The sequence below is a fragment of the Embiotoca jacksoni genome, unplaced genomic scaffold (genome assembly GCF_022577435.1).
Source record: "Embiotoca jacksoni isolate LCO1_2020_lvr unplaced genomic scaffold, fEmbJac1.0.p SCAF_5, whole genome shotgun sequence".
In the NCBI taxonomy this organism is placed as follows: domain Eukaryota; kingdom Metazoa; phylum Chordata; class Actinopteri; family Embiotocidae; genus Embiotoca; species Embiotoca jacksoni.
In genome coordinates, this window is record NW_027185403.1 from 16,262,295 (window position 1) to 16,283,768 (window position 21,474).

Consider the following 21,474-nt stretch of genomic DNA (forward strand, 5'->3'; position numbering starts at 1 on the left):
ACATTGTATTACACATGAGCGCATCCCAGCCTGCAGCACTTGTCCTGGTGTCGGGGCCTCTCATTGTTGGCAGATTATGAAATAAGCACAACATGATTGTGAATGAAATCATGCAGGAGAATCACTTCAGTACCCATACTCCCAAACCAGTCACCACCTAGTCAACCCTTCAACACACAGGTTCACACACCCTCTCCCAACGACAGTCTTCACATTCAGCTGAGAGCTTTGGGATGGATCAAAAGATCTCAGAATAAGTTTAAAAGAATAACACCAAAGGATTGCAATATATCAGTATTTTTAAAGCCATAAATAATTTCCAGAGCACTTTCTGCACATACATGCTGATAAAAGCGATGGCTCCTGAAAGCCAGGCTTTCAGTGAGCAGAGAGCAGTGCGAGGCATCACAGCTGAGATATGACAACCGTCCTCAAACAAGCTTTTTTTTTTTTTTACTGCTCTGTGCTTGTGTGCGTGCATTTGTGTGTGTGTGAAACACAGAGTGAGCAATTACATAAGCCTGCCCTACCTCTGTAGGCTCCCTCTCCAATCTTCCTGACATTTAGACAACAAAGGTCACATCTGAAAGTCTAAATCTGCACAGACACCAATGCTAATATACTCATACATATCCAAGTGGGAGGGAGAGCTCGTGTGAACAACAGGATATCTCCCACCAGCAGAGAATTGCATGTTAAATCTGTCAGAATTTAATCTAACTGAATGTATATTACACACAGAAAAAGCACATACACAAGCGCATACAGCTAATTCATGTAAGTAGCATCATTTTCAGGGCTGTCATCATTTGACTAACGTGAGGTAACAGTTCCTGAATGTTACTTTTTTCGATACAAATTTTAAAAGTACAATTTAAGAAAAAGAAAATTACATTACACATTATGGTACAAACCTTTACAAACCTTTGTTTAGAGGGGGAGAGGTTAAGGTTATTTTGTATAGCTACAATTTACAGATGTCTTCTAAACGCCTCAAATGCAAGTTATTGGTAGACACTACAAAGAACCAATGTTCCTTAAGTGGCTCACATGGAAACTCTCACAAGACGCTACGACTTACCAATATTCCCTAAACAAGTCACATGCTGTCAGTAGAACCTACTACGTCTGCATACAGTGAAGCCTCCGATTATGGCAGCGTACTCAACTAACACAGGTATGTAGCCAAAAATTGGAAGTAAGAAGTGAAATGAGTTATCCTAATGTAAGCCGTGCCTCATCTGAAACCAAGTTATTCTATTGATGTGGGCGGGTCGCCCAAGTTGAGGATGGGAAATACTGTGGCTCACTGATGCTGAGAAGATTTATTGTTGCTAAATGGTAGTTATGTATATGCATTTTAAAACAAAAACATGTTAGTGTGGATATAGCTTAGGTACGGAATGTGATAAGGTATTTCTCGATAGTTTATGGTATAAAACAAATTTGGTCAGTCCCATAAAAGTATCAAAGTTTAGTAACAAACCCTATAGACACCATTCTTTTGTTGTCGTTTGAGGCTACTGATAGCTTACAATCAACCTAATATCTTTGAATTTGACCATTTCAATGCCCACAACCTTGAAAAGCTTCTAAACAGTCTGAAAATTATTAAAAACACTTTACAATATAATGCAGTCCAACCTAACAACAGCACAAATTACTGTGGAGCTTCTTAAAAACTTCAGTTTTCTAAATGTAGATTAAAGAAAATCAGAAAAAAGTAGCAAGAAAATGACCTATGGTTGTGTATTTTCTTTATCACCATAAGATGTCCATTACTGCAGCCACTGCACCAAAGTGACAGTCATATTCCTGATCTCACCCTTCACCCTGTGTCATGTGAAAATGAGCCAAAACCCCTTCCACAGAAGCAGCTGCTAACCACTTGACTGGGACATCTTTTCCCTGAGAGAGAGCTACTCCAGTGCAAATCGGCTACTGTGGTCCAATTAAGCCAAAGGGAGAAAATCATCTGCAAATAGCAGAGGTCGATCTAATATCATCAAACCAGACCCTGTCCAGACCTGAAACGTGCCTCGGTGTCCCGTTAATCGATATTACAAACAAATGTGAGAACAAAGCACCTTCTTTGAACCAGGTAGGTTCAATGCTGCCACAAAAGCATGATGTAACTGTACCACTGCCACAGATCACTGATTTCCAATTCATGCCGCAGGGCAATCTCTGTTCATTACAGTTAGTAGTATGAAGCTATGATATAGGCAGGAAGCTTGGGGACTTTAGGCAGCAGTCATTTGCTACAAATATTGACATCACCCATGACTGTCACACTGAAAAGCACCTCCTACCTCGAGGTAAAAGACAGTAAAAATACTCCAGACCCTTCCTATTTCTTATGCACTAGTTTAATTCCATCCCCAGTCAGAACTGCATGTGTCATACTCTCTAAGTTTAATTCATGAAACATCTCATCTCTATCTGAAGCCTTTCTGTGAAATTTTGCATATGCAGTGAGCGCTGCTGGACATCCATTTGTTATACAATTAAACTGTGTCGAAATATAATGAAGAGCCTGAATTCCACGAGGCGCCTCTTTAAAACGGGCACTGTTCATTTACTCGTCTGAGATCAGCTCTTTGAGATCTTCTTGTTGTTGTAATTGTTGATCTACTTTGAGGTCCGTACTAACTTACTGGCCTCTGGCTAACCGGCTCCGTCTCTAAAAAACCTCCTCCCTGAATAAGACTACAAGTTCCAGTTCGAGCAAATGAATCTGTTTGTGGTCAGTAGGTATTCAGCTAATGGGAGGCCAAGTCCACCACACCCATTTCCCCTACAGTCTGCTCCAATTCTTTTCTTCCCCTCCCATCCCCACGGCAACCACACTGACTTCCTGCTTCCTCCCAGGCCTTCCAGCCACAAAAGTGGCGTAAAAATAGTTCGCTGCACTTTTCCTGAACACTCTTTTGTCATCATTGTTCAGACATCAGCTGTTTATTCGTTTAGCTCAATTTGGCTTTTCATGTAAAGTCAAGTCAGCGGGTCAGAAACAGAGTAAGATAGATGAGCTAGAGGAGGGAGGTCATGCCAAGTAGGGTGGAGAAATCAGGGTTAAATATGTTGTACATCTAAAGCAATATCACAACATTCCTAGACCTAAAGGCGTCAAGAGAAATATTCCTGGTCATGCATTACGGAACCACGGAGCCGGCAAAAACGAGTTGTTATTTAATGATAAATCAGTGCAATATCTGTGTGTTGTGGAGACTGTAGAACACCATGAATCTGCCCTGCGACTGTTCTGTGTGTCAGCCCCTAGTGAGGCTGCATAACATTGTGCAGTTCCAGCAGAACTGAAGACAGAAAGTCTTTGAATAAACACAGGCTGAACTCAGGCTATATAAAAACTCTTGTGGAATAAAAACACGGTTTTGAAGACAAGCTTGCAGTAGAGATACATATAATTTTAAACAAATTTAAAGCTATAGTGCTTGAATTTTACACAAGCGTCCATTACATTAAAGCCCTTGCCAAATGAGTTCACACAATGCTGATTAGCCCTATCGCTGCCAATAAATCTCTGGTTATTTTACTGTACACTATATGCAGGTTTTAAATATGGTGTCTGGTGAGACATTCTCATACTGCTTTTATACTGGAAGTATAGTGGACATGCTGTGTTGAAAGAGTCTTTACACCAGAAACATCTGCTGTATGAGCCAGCTAACTTCTGGTTTGGCTAAGTTGAACAGGGATGAAATAATTCAATTGTTTGGCTCTTGCAGAATTTCCAAATGTTATCAGACCAAATGGATCAAATTCTGACAGTGAAACGAGTCAATCTGCAGAGGTTGGGATGCTCAAAACACAACATTTTATCCACCGTTTTACAGCCCCAACAGTCGCAGCAGTGTAAGGTACTGCAGAGCAGATGAATTAAGCACATGTCGAGTTTTTGTGTTTTAATACTGTGCATGCCTCACCTGTTTTAAATACACCTGTGATGGAAACTTGTGATTCTACTTTGAGTGAAGGAGTTTCATTGTGGCACTAATAAGATGAAAACAGATAACTGAAACTCTCCTTCTCTATCTATAATAATCCAAATAATATTGTAATCTCTTAGGCAAACTGTCAGTGTTTTGCTAAGCTAAGCAGCTGCTGCCTGTAGCTTCATATTTCTCCCACAGACTTGTGAGTCGTGTCAATTTAAATAGTATATTTCCCTAAACATGAAACTATTTATTTACAGATGACTGAAGAAGACAACAGTGTATATTTCATCACATTACAGTTTAATAAAAAAAACATGTAATTAAATGATCATGTTATGGTGCTTTGTTTATACTTTTCCTGCATACTTTTATCAGCATTTTTTATTTATTTGCCATCTTTGTCCCTGAACAGTGGGCTCCTTTATTTTTGCTATTGGCTCCTCAGTTTAAGTCACCTCCTTGAAGCATCTCAAGAGTAGAAGTTACATTACTTTAACAGTTTGAGATTTCTGTAAAATTTCCCAGAGGGGAACCAATGTTTCTAATAAAACACACTGTAACAAGCTCCCCAAACACAGCACTGGAGCAGCAAGAAAAGGGAGGCATTAAAGAAAACTGTTGAAAACACAGTCTCTTCTTTTATTTATGTTTCTGTTCAGCATCAGTGCCATTGTGTACTTAAATAAAGCCCTCAGATTGGTCATTTGAGACCCCAGCTGTGGCCTGAGGGATAAAGTAAAATGACCTATGGTAGGATTTGGTTGGCTGCTTAAACTAGCGCTGCTTTTCTATGCTTTTTCTGTGCTGGTTGTGAGTGTACAGAGCGTGCTCGCTAGTGTCATCATTCATCAGAGCACTGTCTGCCACCTGAGGTCCAAAACACGAGGAAGTATGGGGAGTACTGCTCTCCTATTCTTCCTGAGTTTTCTGACTACTGCATTTCCGTGCAGACTTTGCTGGGATGTCTCTCCAGGAGTAAAATATTCTATATTTAGATGTTTACTGTAATATTTCTTGTGAGGCTACATCAGAGAGAGCATTTGGCAATGAAGAGCCCACTCACCCACTCTAATCAACTGTCATGCCCACTACAGTAGATGCTATAGATGTGCAACTATAAATGGGGTGAATAGTTACAAAAACTCCACCCGTCCCCTGAGCTAAAACGATTTTACATTCTCACTGCCTCCTCGCCACAAAAATGCAAAAGCAGAAGAGCAGATTGAAATGCAAAACTCTGCAGTGAACCCACATTTAAGTGAAGGCATGTTTGGCATTCTGTGTTTCTCAGCACCTTGCTTTTTGTTGATAGGTCAGTTCCTGCCATCAAAGACTTCGCAGACTCCATCTGATCCATCCTGTAAAGCATTCACTAACAAGCTTACCATCTAAAATATATGACTACACATAGGCATGGATGCACACAGACAAACGTGCATGCTCTTATACTCACACACACACACACACACACACACACACACACACACACACACACACACACACACACACACACACACACACACAACGGGCTGCAGGAAGCAGGCGTTTTCACATGCCTGGAGGGAGGAAAGGAGGAGGGGTGGGGGGGCAAGGTGAGGGAGCATAGAGAAAAAAATAGTAGGGGGTTGGGGGTGGGGACTTGATGTGAGGAGAGGCGAAAACAGAGATGGAGGTGATGGAGGGAGGGATGACGAGTGCTGAGGTCAGGATGAAAGGGAGGCGGATGGAGAGGGGGAATGAGGAGAAGAGTACAAGGAGCAAGGGGGTTGCATAATACGTGTATGTGATGGAGGGTTTTCTCTGATGCCGCATGTGGTGTAGCAGGGAGCCAGGGAGGTCAGCGGCAGAAAGTTAAGCTAAATAATGTACACAAGAAGTGGCAGCTGCCAGAAAAATCAGGCCCATCGTTCACAGAGTCCTGCAGGATACATTCTAACTAGCAGCACACTGTACAGGCAGTTAGCTTCTGCCTCATTATTTTAAGGCAGGACAAAGAGATCAGGGCTGGAGCTACGTATTTTATTCGGACAACAATTACTCAATTGGGTCCTTAGTGAAAGTTATTGAGATTAATGCCCTCCCCCTCCCCCACATACTAATAAAATAAACCAACCTATTGATCACTTGATGTGTCATTGTTGGTACAATTGTTCTGAGCTCATGAAAATGTCCAAAATGACTGTATTACAGTGCAATCTACATGAGTGTGCTTACTACTCCTATCAATGAATGGAAACACTATTCAAATAAAAAGATTAAGTAAATGTGAATTGTTGCAAATGAACAGAGTGCAGCACATTGATGAGCAGAGGGAACCAACAACCTTTGTGAGTATTTATTCCAAGTTACATCACTTGATCAACATCAGCACCTGAGTTACAGTACATGTGTATTTGTCAGCAGTGATATGTGTGCATTTGCGATTTCACCGTGGACCTAAAACTTGAGCAGAGAGCACACATCCAAATTTTTATCAAATTTTGTGGGGAACAAAAAGAAGTGGAATCTGGTGAGTAGCTGTGGTGGGGAGCGATGATTGTGTGATTGTGTGTGTGAGCGTGAAACTCGTGTGTTTTAAATGTGCTGTGAGGTTGCTGTCATGTTGGACAACTCACATCCCGTCGTGACAGTTCGGATTGTTTGCCCCGATGGTTTTCCCTCAGACGCCTCAGAACGTCACAGTATAACACGTTGTTGACAGTCTGACCCTGAGGGACGAGTTCACAGTACACAACCCCAGAATGTCCAAGAAAACCCACCTGGTTGTGCTCCGGACCTGACACGCCGCCTTTGTTATTGGACATTGACAATTTGCCCTCCCGGAAACGCGAATGTCACTCAGAGCACCTCACCCAGCTCATTGATACATTACAGTAAACTTTCGGAAGCATTTCAAGGGTCTCTGTTCCTGATTTCCTGGGTTTGACACAATATTTGATGTGCGCTGTCTGCTCAAGTCCATGATGAAATGGCAATTGTGCACGTACAAGTGGGCACAAAAATGTGTGTAACACAGGTGCTGGAACTTGGGATGATTCATTTGAAGTTTTTGATCTCACCTTGTATATTATTTCTTTGAAAGTGCTGACCATGAATAAAAACCATAATAAAGGTCACGCAATCTACAGTATCTACTTTTCTTTATTAACAACTATTTTTGTATCTTTGAACTTTTGCTAATTAGGTCATTAATGTAACATTAATGTAGCCACTAATTCAATGCAGTAATTAAATTCTGAGTTTCTTGCAGAATTATTATTTGTCTTATATTGTCACTTGACTGCAAACATATAAGGGGAATATAGATCCAGGAAGTTGTAGAGCTACTTCCAGGTGCTATTAAACAATAGCAGGACCTGAGCCACTCAACTTCATACCCTGCATTGTACTGTAGAGTAAGTAGTAATAAGATAATTAATTATACAATTATCAGTTATTACTGTATTAGAGTTGAGTTATCAGTGGAATTAAAACACACATATAAATTCCACACTTTCACTGGGAAAACAAAACTGAAACACAGTTTTCCCTGTGGGGTTTCTACTTTAAGATGCTGCTGTCAGATAATGATTGATCATCAGATATTACAGGGTGACTGTGTTGACTTAAGACCAGAGAACGCCTTGACCCAGAGTGTCTCCCTGTGAAAATAAACAGTGGACAACACAAACAGTGGGCACTGATAACTGCAAATCAGCCAGGGAAAACTATCCCAACTGATAACTGATAAGTGCCAAAGTGGCCTTCAATAGTCTCACAGCCGAATTCAGTGTATCTTGTGGAAATACTGAAACCATCCACCAGTATGTCCCCACTGTCCAACAGTGGCAGCAACAAAACATAGTTTAAGAGAAAATGCTAGAAAAACTGCCCGGGTGAGACGTGAGCTCCAAGAAAAGCACAAACACAAATCTGTGCGTGCACAGGCCTGCACGATCTGGCAAAATGCAGAGTATAATGTGGAGATTCTGTAAAACAGGATATACCAGTGAGTCAGATAATTAATACACACCACTGTTCTTCCATTCCCAGGGAACATGCAGCCATCTGAAAAGCGGAAATGGCTTTCGTAGGGAGCAAAGGAAACTTTCTCTACGGTTATATAAGCGCAGGGCCCTGAGCCTCTCTGTCTCCCTCCACGTAATACACACACATACATGGAAGCACGGAGTCACATGGCCGTGAATACATTCTGAACGACTACACACACGCACACACCTGACAGGCATGTAAAGCCATTCTTTGGAGGAAACAGCCTGGGGAGGCTCTGACACAACCACCTGCTCAGATTCAGCCAGTGGCACAAATATTTAACAGACCGCCTGCCACATCCCACGAAACAGCATTAGCTGGTGGCTGCAGTAAGTCACAGCAGATACGAGCCTGCACCTTGGCAGGGGAGCAACAATGAATGAATGCTGATAAAGGATTTTAGGTCACCCGTGGCTCAGAGTGTGAACTGTACATGCATGCAGTTATTTTGACGAAGAACTATTCCCATGGTTTCTATCGCAGGACTCGGAAATAAAACCTGGGGTGAAACAAATGCTACACATTGTGTGTTTGACAGAGATATCACGAGTCGGTGTAATTAAGTTGTCAATGACTCATATATCCTGACAGAAGAATTCAGAATACACCGGATACATGTGAAGAGTGTGTATCATAAGGGGCTTACAGGCTAAAGGACACATATCCAAACCAAATCTGTGTGTGTGGTTGTATTAAGAAATATAACATGAGGGCTGGTGCTTCCCAAATGTGTGTGCTTAAGGAGTCGTTCAACCCAGCACTGTCCTTTTTCATCACAGAACCTATTATTTGCCCAACTAGCCACTGCCTGCTGACTCATGCGTAATAAATAGATAGCATTGCATAATATGATTATGACCAGACAGACCTAGGTTGGCCTAAACTTAATCATATAAGATTTCTGTTGAAACTCTTAATCTGCATGAAGCCCTTAATAAGACAGTCCCCCTTTCTGACAAGTTGACAGCAGAGCTTCAGGCACAGCATTAGTAACACACAGGAAACTGTCCTCTCATCTGCATAGGAATTAAAGGCTGCTCCTGCCATAGCTTTGTCAGAGAATAGAAGAGGAAGAGGAGAGGAGAGGAGAGGAGAGGAGAGGAGAGGAGAGGAGAGGAGAGGAGAGGAGAGGAGAGGAGAGGAGAGGAGAGGAGACTGGGGAAAAAAATCCATTTAAATGAAAGGGAGAAGAGAGGCGTCAGCATTAGCAGTTAATCCACTGCAGTGAGAATGCTTTCTCTCTGCCTTTGGCCTCTAGGCTCCAGTAGTCATCCTAACAGGAAGACTGTAACATACACTCTGCTGTATAACTAACAACAGATCCAACCATGACGACCTGATGAGATCCATAGTTTCCACCATCTGACTGCACCACAGTCATGTTAACATGTTAACATGTTATGTCGTATCACCGTTGCCATGCAACTATGCAGTATAGACATACACGCATATGTTGCTGTAGGTGTCTCTTATTGCTTTTTATAATGAGTGATATCAAATACAATGACAACAAATATATATTTTGAGTCTGCTACAATCGAACCTTCCTCACCATTCAAACACACAATTATGTGTCCATGTGTCCTACCCCCCAGGGGAGGGCCACGACACAGCAGCTCTCTTCCCTTCTCTCCCACCCCTTTTTCTCTCCCTCACCCACACACTTTCTCTATTTAGCTCACGCTTAAAAAGGCTGCCTAAAGATAGAAGCAAGAAAATGAACAGGAGCCAGCGAGTGTCATGGCAACAACGTGCAGCGGTTCACAAACACTATTTGGATCAGCAAGAAAAAGTTATAATCAAAGCAGAAATGCAGTAGTGTCACGTCTTCAAAGACACGGTTTATAAAATGTCAATGCAAAGACATTCAGGGATTGAACGATCAGGGCTCATAATCCAACAGTTTACAGCATCACTGTTATTAAAATTGACTGTTTATTGTACTTTATATACTGTGGTAAATCCTCACTGACTCCTTGTAAATAGTTTGAATTTGAGTCCATTTAAAATTGAAGTAGGAACACAGCTTTGCAGTAGTGGACTGTAATGAATATGTATTCATATTTTTGAATGAAACATGCAATGAAACACCCTCACAATGCACTTTAAAAAGAATAAGCAATGTGGTACTTAGTAGAGATTCAATTTAATATAATGAAGTGATATGTGAATAATTATGAGTCCAATGTATTGTGGTTCTGTTGGTGTAGATGGTGGATGCAGCCCCAGAAATGTTCTCTACCCTGTCAGGATATTTTAGAAAAACTCTGTCTTCTTCCACTGGAATCCCCGCGAGGCCACTCGCACATCAAAGCATCGATTCTGAAATGCTTGGTTTCACTTCCTGAGTAGTATTACTCCCAACATACTGACAAAGACACGTTCTCGTAGACGCTTCTCAGAGATTCCAGCACGCTTAATGTCATTCCTCCCTCTGCTGTGAAAGTTAGTCAGTTTGTCTGCATGTGCACTCGACAGATTAAGCGACACATCTGAAATGCTTCGTGCCCAGTTCAGGGTGAGTAATGGCCTAAGAGTACAGCATGACATTAGTCCACATGGCCACCATCTTCACGGGTCACTTCCTTCATTATCTGATGAAACACTGACCAGTGCCTTGTCATCTCCATATTACCAGTATCAGTGTATCAGTATCAGCTATTTATCAGTCATACTTCAAATCAATTTCACTGCGTATTCTATTTTTTTCACATGTACTCTGCTTTCTGTATCTCTTATCTATATCTATATGTGTGTGTGTGTGCATATATATATATATATATATATATACAGTGGTGTGAAAAAGTGTTTGCCCCCTTCCTGATTTCCAATTTTTTTGCATGTCTGTCATACTTAAATGTTTCAGATCATCAAACAAATTTAAATATTAGTCAAAGATAACACAAGTAAACACAAAATGCAGTTTTTAAATGAAGGTTTTTATTATTAAGGGAGAAAAAAAAAAAATCCAAACCCACATGGCCCTGTGTGAAAAAGTGTTTGCCCCCTCCTGTTAAAACATAACTTAACTGTGGTTTATCACACCTGAGTTCAGTTTCTCTAGCCACACCCAGGCCTGATTACTGCCACACCTGTTCTCAACCAAGAGATCACTTAAATAGGACCTGCCTGACAAAGTGAAGTCGACCAAAAGATCCTCAAAAGATAGACATCATGCTGAGATCCAAAGAAATTCAGGAACAAATGAGAAAGAAAGTAATTGAGGTCTATCAGTCTGGAAAAGGTTATAAAGCCATTTCTAAAGCTTTGGGACTCCAGCGAACCACAGTGAGAGCCATTATCCACAAATGGAGAAAACATGGAACAGCGGTGAACCTTCCCAGGAGCGGCCGGCCGACCAAAATTACCCCAAGAGCGCAGCGACGGCTCATCCGAGAGGTCACAAAAGACCCCACAACAACATCCAAAGAACTGCAGGCCTCACTTGCCTCAGTTAAGGTCAGTGTTCATGACTCCACCATAAGAAAGAGACTCGGCAAAAATGGCTGCATGGCAGAGTTCCAAGACCAAAACCACCGCTGAGCAAAAAGAACATTAAGGCTCGTCTCATTTTTGCCAGAAAACATCTTGATGATCCCCAAGACTTTTGGAAAAATACTCTGTGGACTGACGAGACAAAAGTTGAACTTTTTGGAAGGTGTATGTTCCATTACATCTGGTGTAAAAGTAACACCGCATTTCAGAACAAGAACATCATACCAACAGTAAAATATGGTGGTGATATTGTGATGGTCTGGGGCTGTTTTGCTGCTTCAGGACCTGGAAGACTTGCTGTGATAAATGGAACCATGAATTCTGTCTACCAAAACATCCTGAAGGAGAATGTCCGGCCATCTGTTCATGACCTCAAGCTGAAGCCAACTTGGGTTCTGCAGCAGGACAATGATCCAAAACACACCAGCAAGTCCACCTCTGAATGGCTGAAGAAAAACAAAATGAAGACTTTGGAGTGGCCTAGTCAAAGTCCTCACCTGAATCCTATTGAGATGTTGTGTCATGGCCTTTAAAAAGGCGGTTGGTGCTGGAAAACCCTCCAATGTGGATGAATTACAACAACTCTGTAAAGATGAGTCGGCCAAAATTCCTCCACAGCGCTGCAAAAGACTCATTGCAAGTTATCGTAAACGCTTGATTGCAGTTGTTGCTGCTAAGGGTGGCCCAACCAGTTATTAGGTTTAGGGGACAAACACTTTTTCACACAGGGCCATGTGGGTTTGGATTGTTTTTTTCTCCCTTAATAATAAAAACCTTCATTTAAAAACTGCATTTTGTGTGAAGTGTGACAAACATGAAAAAAAATAAGAAATCAGGAAGGGGGCAAACACTTTTTCACACCACTGTATATAAACGCAGTAACCACATGAATCTGTGTTTATGTGTGTGTGTGTTTAAGGGGTGTGTCCAACTCACTATGTTGACCTGTAGTGGTTCTGACCCAGGTCTTAGCATCCTCCTCCTCCTACATCTACCAGAACCTCCGGATCTCAGACGCACTGACGATGACGACTGACCCATGTCTGCTGGAGAGACACACAAACAGTCAGTTGAACAAACACACATCCATCAACAATGTACATATTAATGCAAGTCAAAATATAAAATGATACCTGATTGAGGCAGGAGCAGCGCCAAGGCAGTGAGCGTGCTGGGGGGCAGGGGCAGGGAACGACACCGCTGCAGAGACGCCCTGTGCGGGGGCTCTAACGGTGACACACCCGGGGGGCGAGACAAGGCCTAGAGGGTACTGAGTAGTTAGGACATCGCCTATATTCTTATACACTGTTCACACCCTCACACACACAAGGTTGAATGCACTTACTCTCCTGCCCTTCACGTTAGGAACAAAAAAATCTTCCTCACTGTCTTGTCCCCTTTTTTTTTTTTTTTTTTTTTTTTGCAGTGAATTAAAGTATTTCACATCCAGCAAGTCTATTCTGGGGCATTGGTCGGTGTACATGCCCTGCAGCAAACCATGAGAGACTATACATCATGCCAACCAGGCGGTCTCTCAGGTTAAAATGAACTGACTCGGAGTTAGGGCAATGAGAGGTAGAGCTTATGGGAGCGATGAGGCAGAAAATTGGCCACAGAGAAAGACGGAGGGTGAGGGAGAGAGAAAGAGAAGCCACAAAGAAAGAAAGAAAGAAAGAAAGAAAGGGTGTGAGAGAGGAGAAGAAAAAGAAAGGGATAGGAGCAGTGAGCTGAGGGGGAAAACAGCATCCAGAAATACAGGCCTCAATAAAGGAGGTAGAGCATGCAGGCATTGTTGTCGCTAAAAGTGAGTGGTATATAAATACCGGGTTAGTACTGGGCTGCCCTTCAGAGTCTGTAGTGTGTGTTTGATTCATTATGGGCTTGAGCTATATTTATCAGAGTTGGTAGAGACTACTGGTGAGACTCAGCCCTCCTACTTCAATTTTTTTGACAGCAAGATGAGATACATTTATGTGCACTGTATATACATACATTTACTTTGTATATCTGTCTATGTGGGTATATTTATAGGACTGCTTTTTTGTCAATATTTATATGTTTCAGTGAGTTTATGCATGAACGCCTGAGTTATTTTAACATCTTACTCTGTGTTGCAGCTCCGTGGACTGTGTCTCCCTAGTAACACTGGTCTCTATGACAGAGCAAGGCCTGGCAGCCATCCGTCTCTGCCCTGGAGAGTGTTGCATGCTGGGATCAGGCCTGCGTCTCCGCCGGGACAGTGAGCCGACCTCACTGTAATGGCTGTAGAGATGTCGGTCTGGGTTGGGCCTCCGCAGGTCCAGTACGGCTGAGGCCGGGCGAGGGCGTGGGTGCAAGCGCCTGTGAGGTACAGAGGTCTTCTCTGTGCTAGAGTGGGGCCCGGCTGGGCCCGGCTGTCTTACACTGCAGCCTGTCTGGCTGGCAATCTGCTCGCACAGCTGTGATTGGCACAGATACTCAGCGGTTTGGCCCAGATAAAGGTGCAACAATGCATTTCTTGTGTAGGGAATTGGGAAAAATGTCTCAGTAGATTCAACAAAATATAGCTCACATTTCATTTTAAAAGATTCTACGAGCCATAGGCTCATGTTCCTAATTGCAATTCATTAGTAGCAAATCCAGCGCCAAGACTGTTGGCAGTTAAATTTCAGAGATTAAAGTACAAAAGGCAGGTGGATTTAATTTTTTTTAAAGTTGGTAATTATGGAGGATTTTCCAAGGGACATCACTTTGCCTAGATAGTGATTTTCAGTCGCATATGCTGGTGTGATAATGTACAACTTAGCAAAGCTCAGTGTCCACAACATTCAAGTAGATGCTTCCTACTTTTGGTTGCCAATGATAAGCACCGTTAACAAACTTAAAATCTGACTTGATGACAGGCCAAGCAAAACTTAGCTGTTGCATCAATCAGGGAGGAAAAACATGCTGCTGTCTGCACTCATCCAAAGATTGTTTATGCGGTCAATGAAGCATCACTCTGTAACACCACTGTACTATCGGAGAAGGCTGAGTGTTTCTATTGTACCAAGAACTCCCACAGAGACTTCTCGAGTAAAACAATCAGCTGATCACATCAAGTTCTGCAGTCAAAATCCTCCTGTTAAAACTGCATTCATGTCAGATTAAAAAATTAAATGGATCAACTGTGAATTTTAAATCAGGGGTCTAGAGCAAGAAGCTATTGGATAATAAGCTGTGCCAAAGTCAGTACTGTATCTAAAGGTGTATATACATATTTAATGAACATGTCTTTTCTTCTGCTGCATTTATGTTTATTCTTACGAGGTACATTTAGTACAGAATTCCTTGAGATGAAGTTCTGTCCTATTAGGGCTGTAGTTGCAGGTAATAAACATTAATCAGGCGGCCACTCAAAACTGTACCTGCCTCTATAGCTGACAGATTTCAGTTGGAACTTTTGAGCTTTAGTTGTTTAGAAATGTTGTCACTTTCAAAAGTTAAACTCCAACTAGAAAAATGCTCACTATGGGGTTTACAAGGATTTAGATTAAATAAGTGAATGCAACACTGTATAAAACTGGATTGGATAAAATGCTAAATGCTTCCAACCCGAGTTTCAAAAGCCTAAAAAAAAAAAATCCTAAGACTATGCTTTTTGGAAAAGGATTCAATAATCAGTCACAGTGCATTTCTGTCCTTTTTAAGGCTCAAAGTACACATTTAGTCTCAAAATCTTCCAGTCACTTTTTCCATGTCATATACTGTACTGAATGTATAATGTTAAAGATGAGTGTTTCAAAAAGAGACAACTTCTGTCTTTTTGTCCCTATATATATATATATATATATACATATATATATATATATATATATATATATATATATATATCCCTGCCTCCAATTCTTTTCATTTAGGGGCCTCAGTGCCTTCAAAAATGAATGTGTCTAACCCTTATTGTCAGACTGAACGTTTGCACCCTTCTCAAAACCCCTGCTCCTAAAGCCCTTGCCTTTGCATAATAGACCCCTATGAAAGTGTGCTGAGTATTGAGATGTCATATCTCATTTTGTCATTACGAGTCCGGGCTAACATGTCCTGACTCGTTGGTGTGACTGGAAGGGAGATGACTAATTCATCCAATGGAGTGAAAAGGGAAGGGTGCTGTCATGAAGCGCAGACGTCACCGAGCTCTAGGGTTGCCGCAGTTACACAAAGCCAGCTCTGTGGGAAACGTAGGGTTTCCTCACAGCCTACATTAGGTTGGCTGAGCAGGAAAGGACAAACTCCTTTGGTATAGTGTTGTGTACCTTTGTAATTACTATTTCCTCTTTTCTCCAACAGATGGGGCAAAAGGACAACGGCAGAGTATGGTGCCCAAATCATGTCCTCCCTGTCTGGCGCTCTGAATGTTTTTGTTTCGCCCTGACCACCCTGAATGTACCACACCTAGTACCTACACATCATGAGGAAATGAGTAACAGCGCTGCTACCATTTACATTCTAGCTTGCTGTTGATGATTTTAAGAAGCAAAAGAATGACCATGGTTAAAGCAGTTACATTCATGAAATTTTGAGCATTTATGCAGTAATTACGTGACGCATGCCTCTGGCAGTGTTAATGATGTGGAAAAGCCTGCAATGGAATGAGGTTATGGCATAAATATGCAACACATTATAAATGAAAATGCTATTTTCTAGGTAGAAACACAACCGTAGTTTAGCAACCTAAATTACTAACTTACTGAAATTCAGTTGATTAATACAGCTCATTCTCTAATTAAAGTCACGTACCTTAAATATTTCCTCTGTGGAATCTGTGGATGCCGGTACGCTATTGGTTGTGCTCTCTTTATCACTTTGTTGTGATTGGACATTCACTTCCTGTATCTGGTGGGAGTCAAGTGGAGCATCTTTGGAATCCTGCTCATTTCCTGTCTGTCCCTCTACCTTTGCCTCTTCACACGGACAGTTCAATTGATCCCTTTCAACCTGTGCTTCTTTTTTAGCCTCTGTGCTTGCACCTGAATGAGGGATATGATTCTCTACTATAGCTGTGGACCTGTGGTTTGTCTCTCTGTCAACAAGTTTGTCTGTAACCTCATAACTCTGAAAGCCATTGACAGCTCGAGATCCTGGGCATGCCCTGAAGGCTTTCAGGACCACCGTAGGGGATCGTCCACCTGTCACAGGTGCTGGAGTCTCGCTGTCAAAGCCGCTGGAGTGTGAGAACTTAGCAGTCACTGGTGATGATGGGATGGGCTGGGATTGTGCAAGTCCTTTATTGTGGCGTGTCAGAGACACACTGTGGATGTTGTCCACTGTGCGCTGGGGGGCCCGTGGGGAGCTCATCGGAGTCCTCTCTCCCTCTGGAGGCGAGAAGGAGTGTGATGTTGTTCGCCACTTTCTGGCTGTCTCTGCTACACTGTTGAAAAATTTGAACAGACCACCAAAGTGTCCCTTGGTGTCCGAATGCTTTGGGGGCGGTGGTTGAAAGTCCCTGACACTCTCGAAGTCTACAGAGCCATAGTCTGAGTCCATGGTTTTGTCCAGTGAGTGAAGCTCAGAGTCAAAGCTCCTTTCTGAGTAGACAGGGTTTGTCTTCCCCAAAAGGGAAATCCTCCTCAGGTAACTCCACACATCTTTGTGCCTTCTTCCTCCACTGTGGTGGTTCCTTGGGCTGCCCTTACTGCTGGGCTCTTCACAACCTGCAGTGGTTTTGTTGCAGTTGGCTGAATTGTTGTGGCTTCTTTTAGTATAAGAAACTCTTTCAGAAGGTTTACAACCGTTCTGAGTCCCAGCCTCTCCCATTACAGTGGGCTGATGGCCATCCAGAGGAGCTGAGAAGTCAATGTCTTCGAATGAGCAGTCAAATTCTGCTGTATGGCCAGCATATGAATGCCTCTTGCCACGGTGTCTAAGTGTGCCCCTGCTGGACTGCTGAGGAGTCCCAATATCATGGCAAAAAGACTCCTCATCCAAGAAGGAGCTAGTGAATTTGGCAGTGGACAATTTACCTGTCTTCCCTCTAAACACAGCGGGGGATTTAAGCTTCTTAAAGGAGCGAACTTTGTCGGCAAATGAGAGTTTAGGGATGCAAGCCTCTCCAGGCAGGATCATGGAGTGGGGTCTCCTCTCCAGCTCGGAAACAGCTCTCTTTCGGTTCAAGATCTTCCAGATACCCCCTGTGGCACGGGGCCTCCGATTGACCTCCTGTCTGTCCTTGACAGGGGTCTGAGAAGAGGCAGTCTGGGTCTCTCCCTGCCCCTCTGCAGGCCCAGGCCCAGTCTCCTGAATATAAACACTCCCGGTCTCATTTTCCACATCCAGAGAAACATTATACACTCGGTTGACAAACCCATTAGGGTTGTTGCTCTCAGGGGCAGGATTGTCTGTCTGTTCCATCCTCTTTCATTCTACAGTGTCAGCTATCAGTTCCAATGGACATCATGTTTCTGGCCTCTCTCTTTCTCAAACACCTGGAGGAATAAAACCAAATTTTTATTTGGGAGTTTGACATTATACTGACTGCCTTGTCACTTTATATCAAGCTTATTCTGTCATAACTTGTTCAGACTGCCTGTAGATGTGTGTCATAAATGCAAAATATATTATATTAAATGTGAAGCATATGTAAAAAGCTATATTATATCCACACTGCAGGTCAAATGTGCAATAATAAGTGATACAGTGCTACTTAAACACAGTGAGAGCATTGGAGGTGTCATTCTGAGATTCTCAAAAGGAATTCTGTACCACATGTCAACACCCAACGCCCCTTCCCTCCCTCATATTTGGGGGAGGGAATAATTATCCAAAGTAATTATTTGAGACTCAATCCCTGTCCACCATTAAAATCAGGAGGCTGTGTTGTCATGGAAACACTCACTACAGAGATACCTGGTTATTTCAGGCCTGCTCCAACTCAGATTAAGCTTCTTCTGAGGAAGAGGATGCTCAGTGGGGCTACCTGACCACATGTTAATTGCCCCCATTTTGTAATCCCTTTAATGTATGGAAGCATTTTGTGTAATTGCGGCCTCTGGTATGCACCTCTGTTGTCACATGAGATCATAACTACTAAATATGTGTTTCAATTAAACCAGCCTTTTAGCAGAATGTCACACTTTATTTTATAAGCTGTTTTTTTTTTTTTTTTTTTTTTTACTGCTCATCTTTTCAGGGTAATGTTTAAAGAAAGTGACTATAAAGCCTTCCAAAAAAAAGTGCAGAAATGTCAGGCATAGTCCCAACACCACTTCTTATTTTAGCATTTAAATGTAACCTGTGATGTTTCTTCGTGTTACTTGACTATTAATATTTTTGTTCAGCCTACTTGGTGGAATATGAACAATTAAAACACATATAACCAAGGTATTTTTGTTGTTTATGAATTTCATTCTTAACAGAAGACTTGCGCACCAGCTCAGTTCCCATGTAAAAGCGCAGATTAAACCATCTAACAGACTGATAGACAGCTTTTTGTTGCGTCTAACAGTTATCATTATGATAATATGTGACGTCATTAACATGGGTTTAAACGCTAGTTTATTTTGTTAAATTGCTTTGCAAGTTATTTAGGCAGTTTACGCTTCGTGGAAAAAAAGGCAATAACGACTTAAGTGTCAGTATAAGTTCGCTAAAAGTACGCCTTAAAATTCAATAACTTCAGAAACTCGCTCAATAAGTGATAATAAATGAGCTGTACTTTCCTTTCCCCTTTACCTCCAAAAGTGAAGTTAGCTGGTAAAGCTGTTAACTTACCCGCAGAAAACGTCCCTCCGGTTTAAAAGTTCATCGCCGCTGCCGTCCTCGGAACTTCAACACCGGCTAAACTTGTACTTTCCGGGGTTTAACTTCTCTCCATGAGTTGTGCCGTGGAACGCGACTCCTCTGCGGATCCCATGTGTGTTTGGCTTCTTTCGCCCCAAAACTCCGTCAGCTTTCATCAGACTTTGAGAAACTCCCCCGAGTTGGACAGACCGGTGAACTCTTGCCCTTAAAGCTTCTGCAGACGCCGACACTCTGATTTGTGATAAAAGCTCTCACGCAGACAGAGAAACAGACACAGATACGCACACACACACACACACACACACACCAGCACACCCTACACACACACACACACACACACACACACACACACACACACACCCTACACACTAAACAATACAGACACTGAAAGGGCTTTAATTCTGTTAAAAAATAATAACAGCATGTTCAGAATAAAGGTTTTAAATATTACATGAACATTATACTGGATGTTTACTGCGCTTTTAATCCGATTTATGTCCTTCACTTCATTGAATCCCAGTTTATTTGCCTTAGCTGTTGTAGCTCATATTAATGTCTTATACTTACGTTTTTTTCTCTCTCTATCTCATTTGTTGAATGTATTCATAAGAAAGCACTTATAATTTCTAAAGAAACATCAGTGAAAACAAGTGATTGACTGAACTCTGGTCTCACTCGCTGATCTTCCTTTGGGATTTGTACTGAATGTGAAAATCCTTCTATTGAAATGACACAATGGGGAGAGGGAGCTCAGGGGGGGAAACTGAAGGAATTCACAAAACTAAACAGCTCCCGAGCTCCACGGCCATGAAAGAGGAGATGGTGGAAGAAGGGGGCCTAAATTTAAACATTTCCTCTTTGTCCTGTTTTGGGCCCATTGTCATCGCATGGCGTTCTCCCTTCTGCACAGGAAGGAGTGGATCTGACATCAACGCTCTCAGGCTGACAATGCCAGGAAGTCTGTCTGACTGTATGTAAATATCTCTGTGTGTCCATGCTTCCCTTGCTTGCCTGCGGAGCCGCTCTCTTGCTGCCTGGCCCTCTCCCTGGAGCGGCTTTAAGTACTTGAGGGTGTAGCAGTGGTAGTAGCAAGATGGTGATTTACATGCTACACTTCCCCGATAACTCATCCACAACTGTCATGGCGAATTACAGCAACCTCATCTTCAAATGACCTCTCCTATATGATGAAGCATCTTTAGTCTTTGGTCTTCAACCTAATATGCTTCTTATTTATTTATAAGCATGCACCTTTACTCGTCTGTTTCAGGTTCTTGCCATTTCTTGTTATTTTTCCTCGTAGTTTTGTGTTGACTTTCTGTTTGTTCCTCTGCTTGGCTTCACACTCCCGCACTTCTTCCCTCCCCTCCCTTTACTCACTCACATCCTCAGAAACCCTGAGCAGTCTTCCTGCTGTCCCCGGGCCGTCACAAAAGACATCCTGGCTCAAATGTTGCAGCTTACAGTTGGCTTATGCACACATAAAACTGGCCTCTTATCTTTTAGAAAATAAATTCATCCAAACAGTGTGAGTGAGAGAAAGCAGAGGGGAACAAAAAAGAAAAAAAGAAGATGAGTGATGAGAATGGAGGGAGACAAATGACAGATTTATAGACTCTCAGACATGTGTGTCTGAAATGATAAGTTTTGTTGACGTTTGGCGAGCCGTGTACATTACAGCCAGTTTACTTTGTTACCTATTTACTGTGAGTGTTGAGCTCTTTGAAATGATGTCATTGGCTTGTCGTTTTCAGAACAATCGACCTCTTCCTCCTCTTCCTATGACACGGTCCACACTTGTGGGTTTGGGGGGGAAAGATTACACGGAGACAAACACTCGCTGAGTTTAAGCCCAGCTGTAATTATTTCACCAGCCTTTGTCAAAGCTGCTGAGTGAAAACAGGCTGCTGTGAAAAAGCCAGCCAGACGAGGAGGGAGGGGAGCAGGGGTGGGGGGAGGGTGTGTGGGTGTGGGTGTGTGTGTGTGCGCGCGTGTGTGTGTGTGGGGGGGGCAGATATGTTGTGATATCAAATGAAAGGCTTAGTAAAGCCTGGGAACTGGATTCAGGAGGTGTAAGTCATGTGAGAGCAGCTGGGAGGTCGCTCACATTTTGTGCAGGTGTTTGGGAACACTGAGGCTGCAACACTGTGTAATTTCACTGGATGTTCTTAGATGGGGAGATTTGCTGAGTTGGAGGGAGACGCTGATGAGATGTCGTGAGCGTAAATACACC

General features: G+C 42.5%; 1 protein-coding gene across 3 annotated transcripts in view; it reads right to left on the reverse strand.

Moving 5' to 3' along the window:
* LOC138210984 (rho guanine nucleotide exchange factor 9) overlaps positions 1 to 19,435 on the reverse strand; it is a 46,632-nt gene extending 27,197 nt beyond the window's left edge. The window contains exons 1-4 of one of the 3 annotated variants that reach the window (XM_069170461.1): positions 19,212 to 19,435; positions 16,242 to 17,926; positions 12,620 to 12,746; positions 12,423 to 12,532 (exon numbers count right to left, since the gene is read on the reverse strand). In XM_069170461.1, the coding sequence (XP_069026562.1) occupies positions 12,423 to 12,532; positions 12,620 to 12,746; positions 16,242 to 17,852 (1,848 nt within the window). In that variant the 5' untranslated portion in view covers positions 17,853 to 17,926; positions 19,212 to 19,435. Of the gene's footprint in view, positions 1 to 12,422; positions 12,533 to 12,619; positions 12,747 to 16,241; positions 17,927 to 19,211 lie in introns of those variants that run through there. The other 2 variants (XM_069170459.1, XM_069170460.1) reach the window with 2 other exon arrangements.
* Positions 19,436 to 21,474: the final 2,039 nt, after the last annotated feature.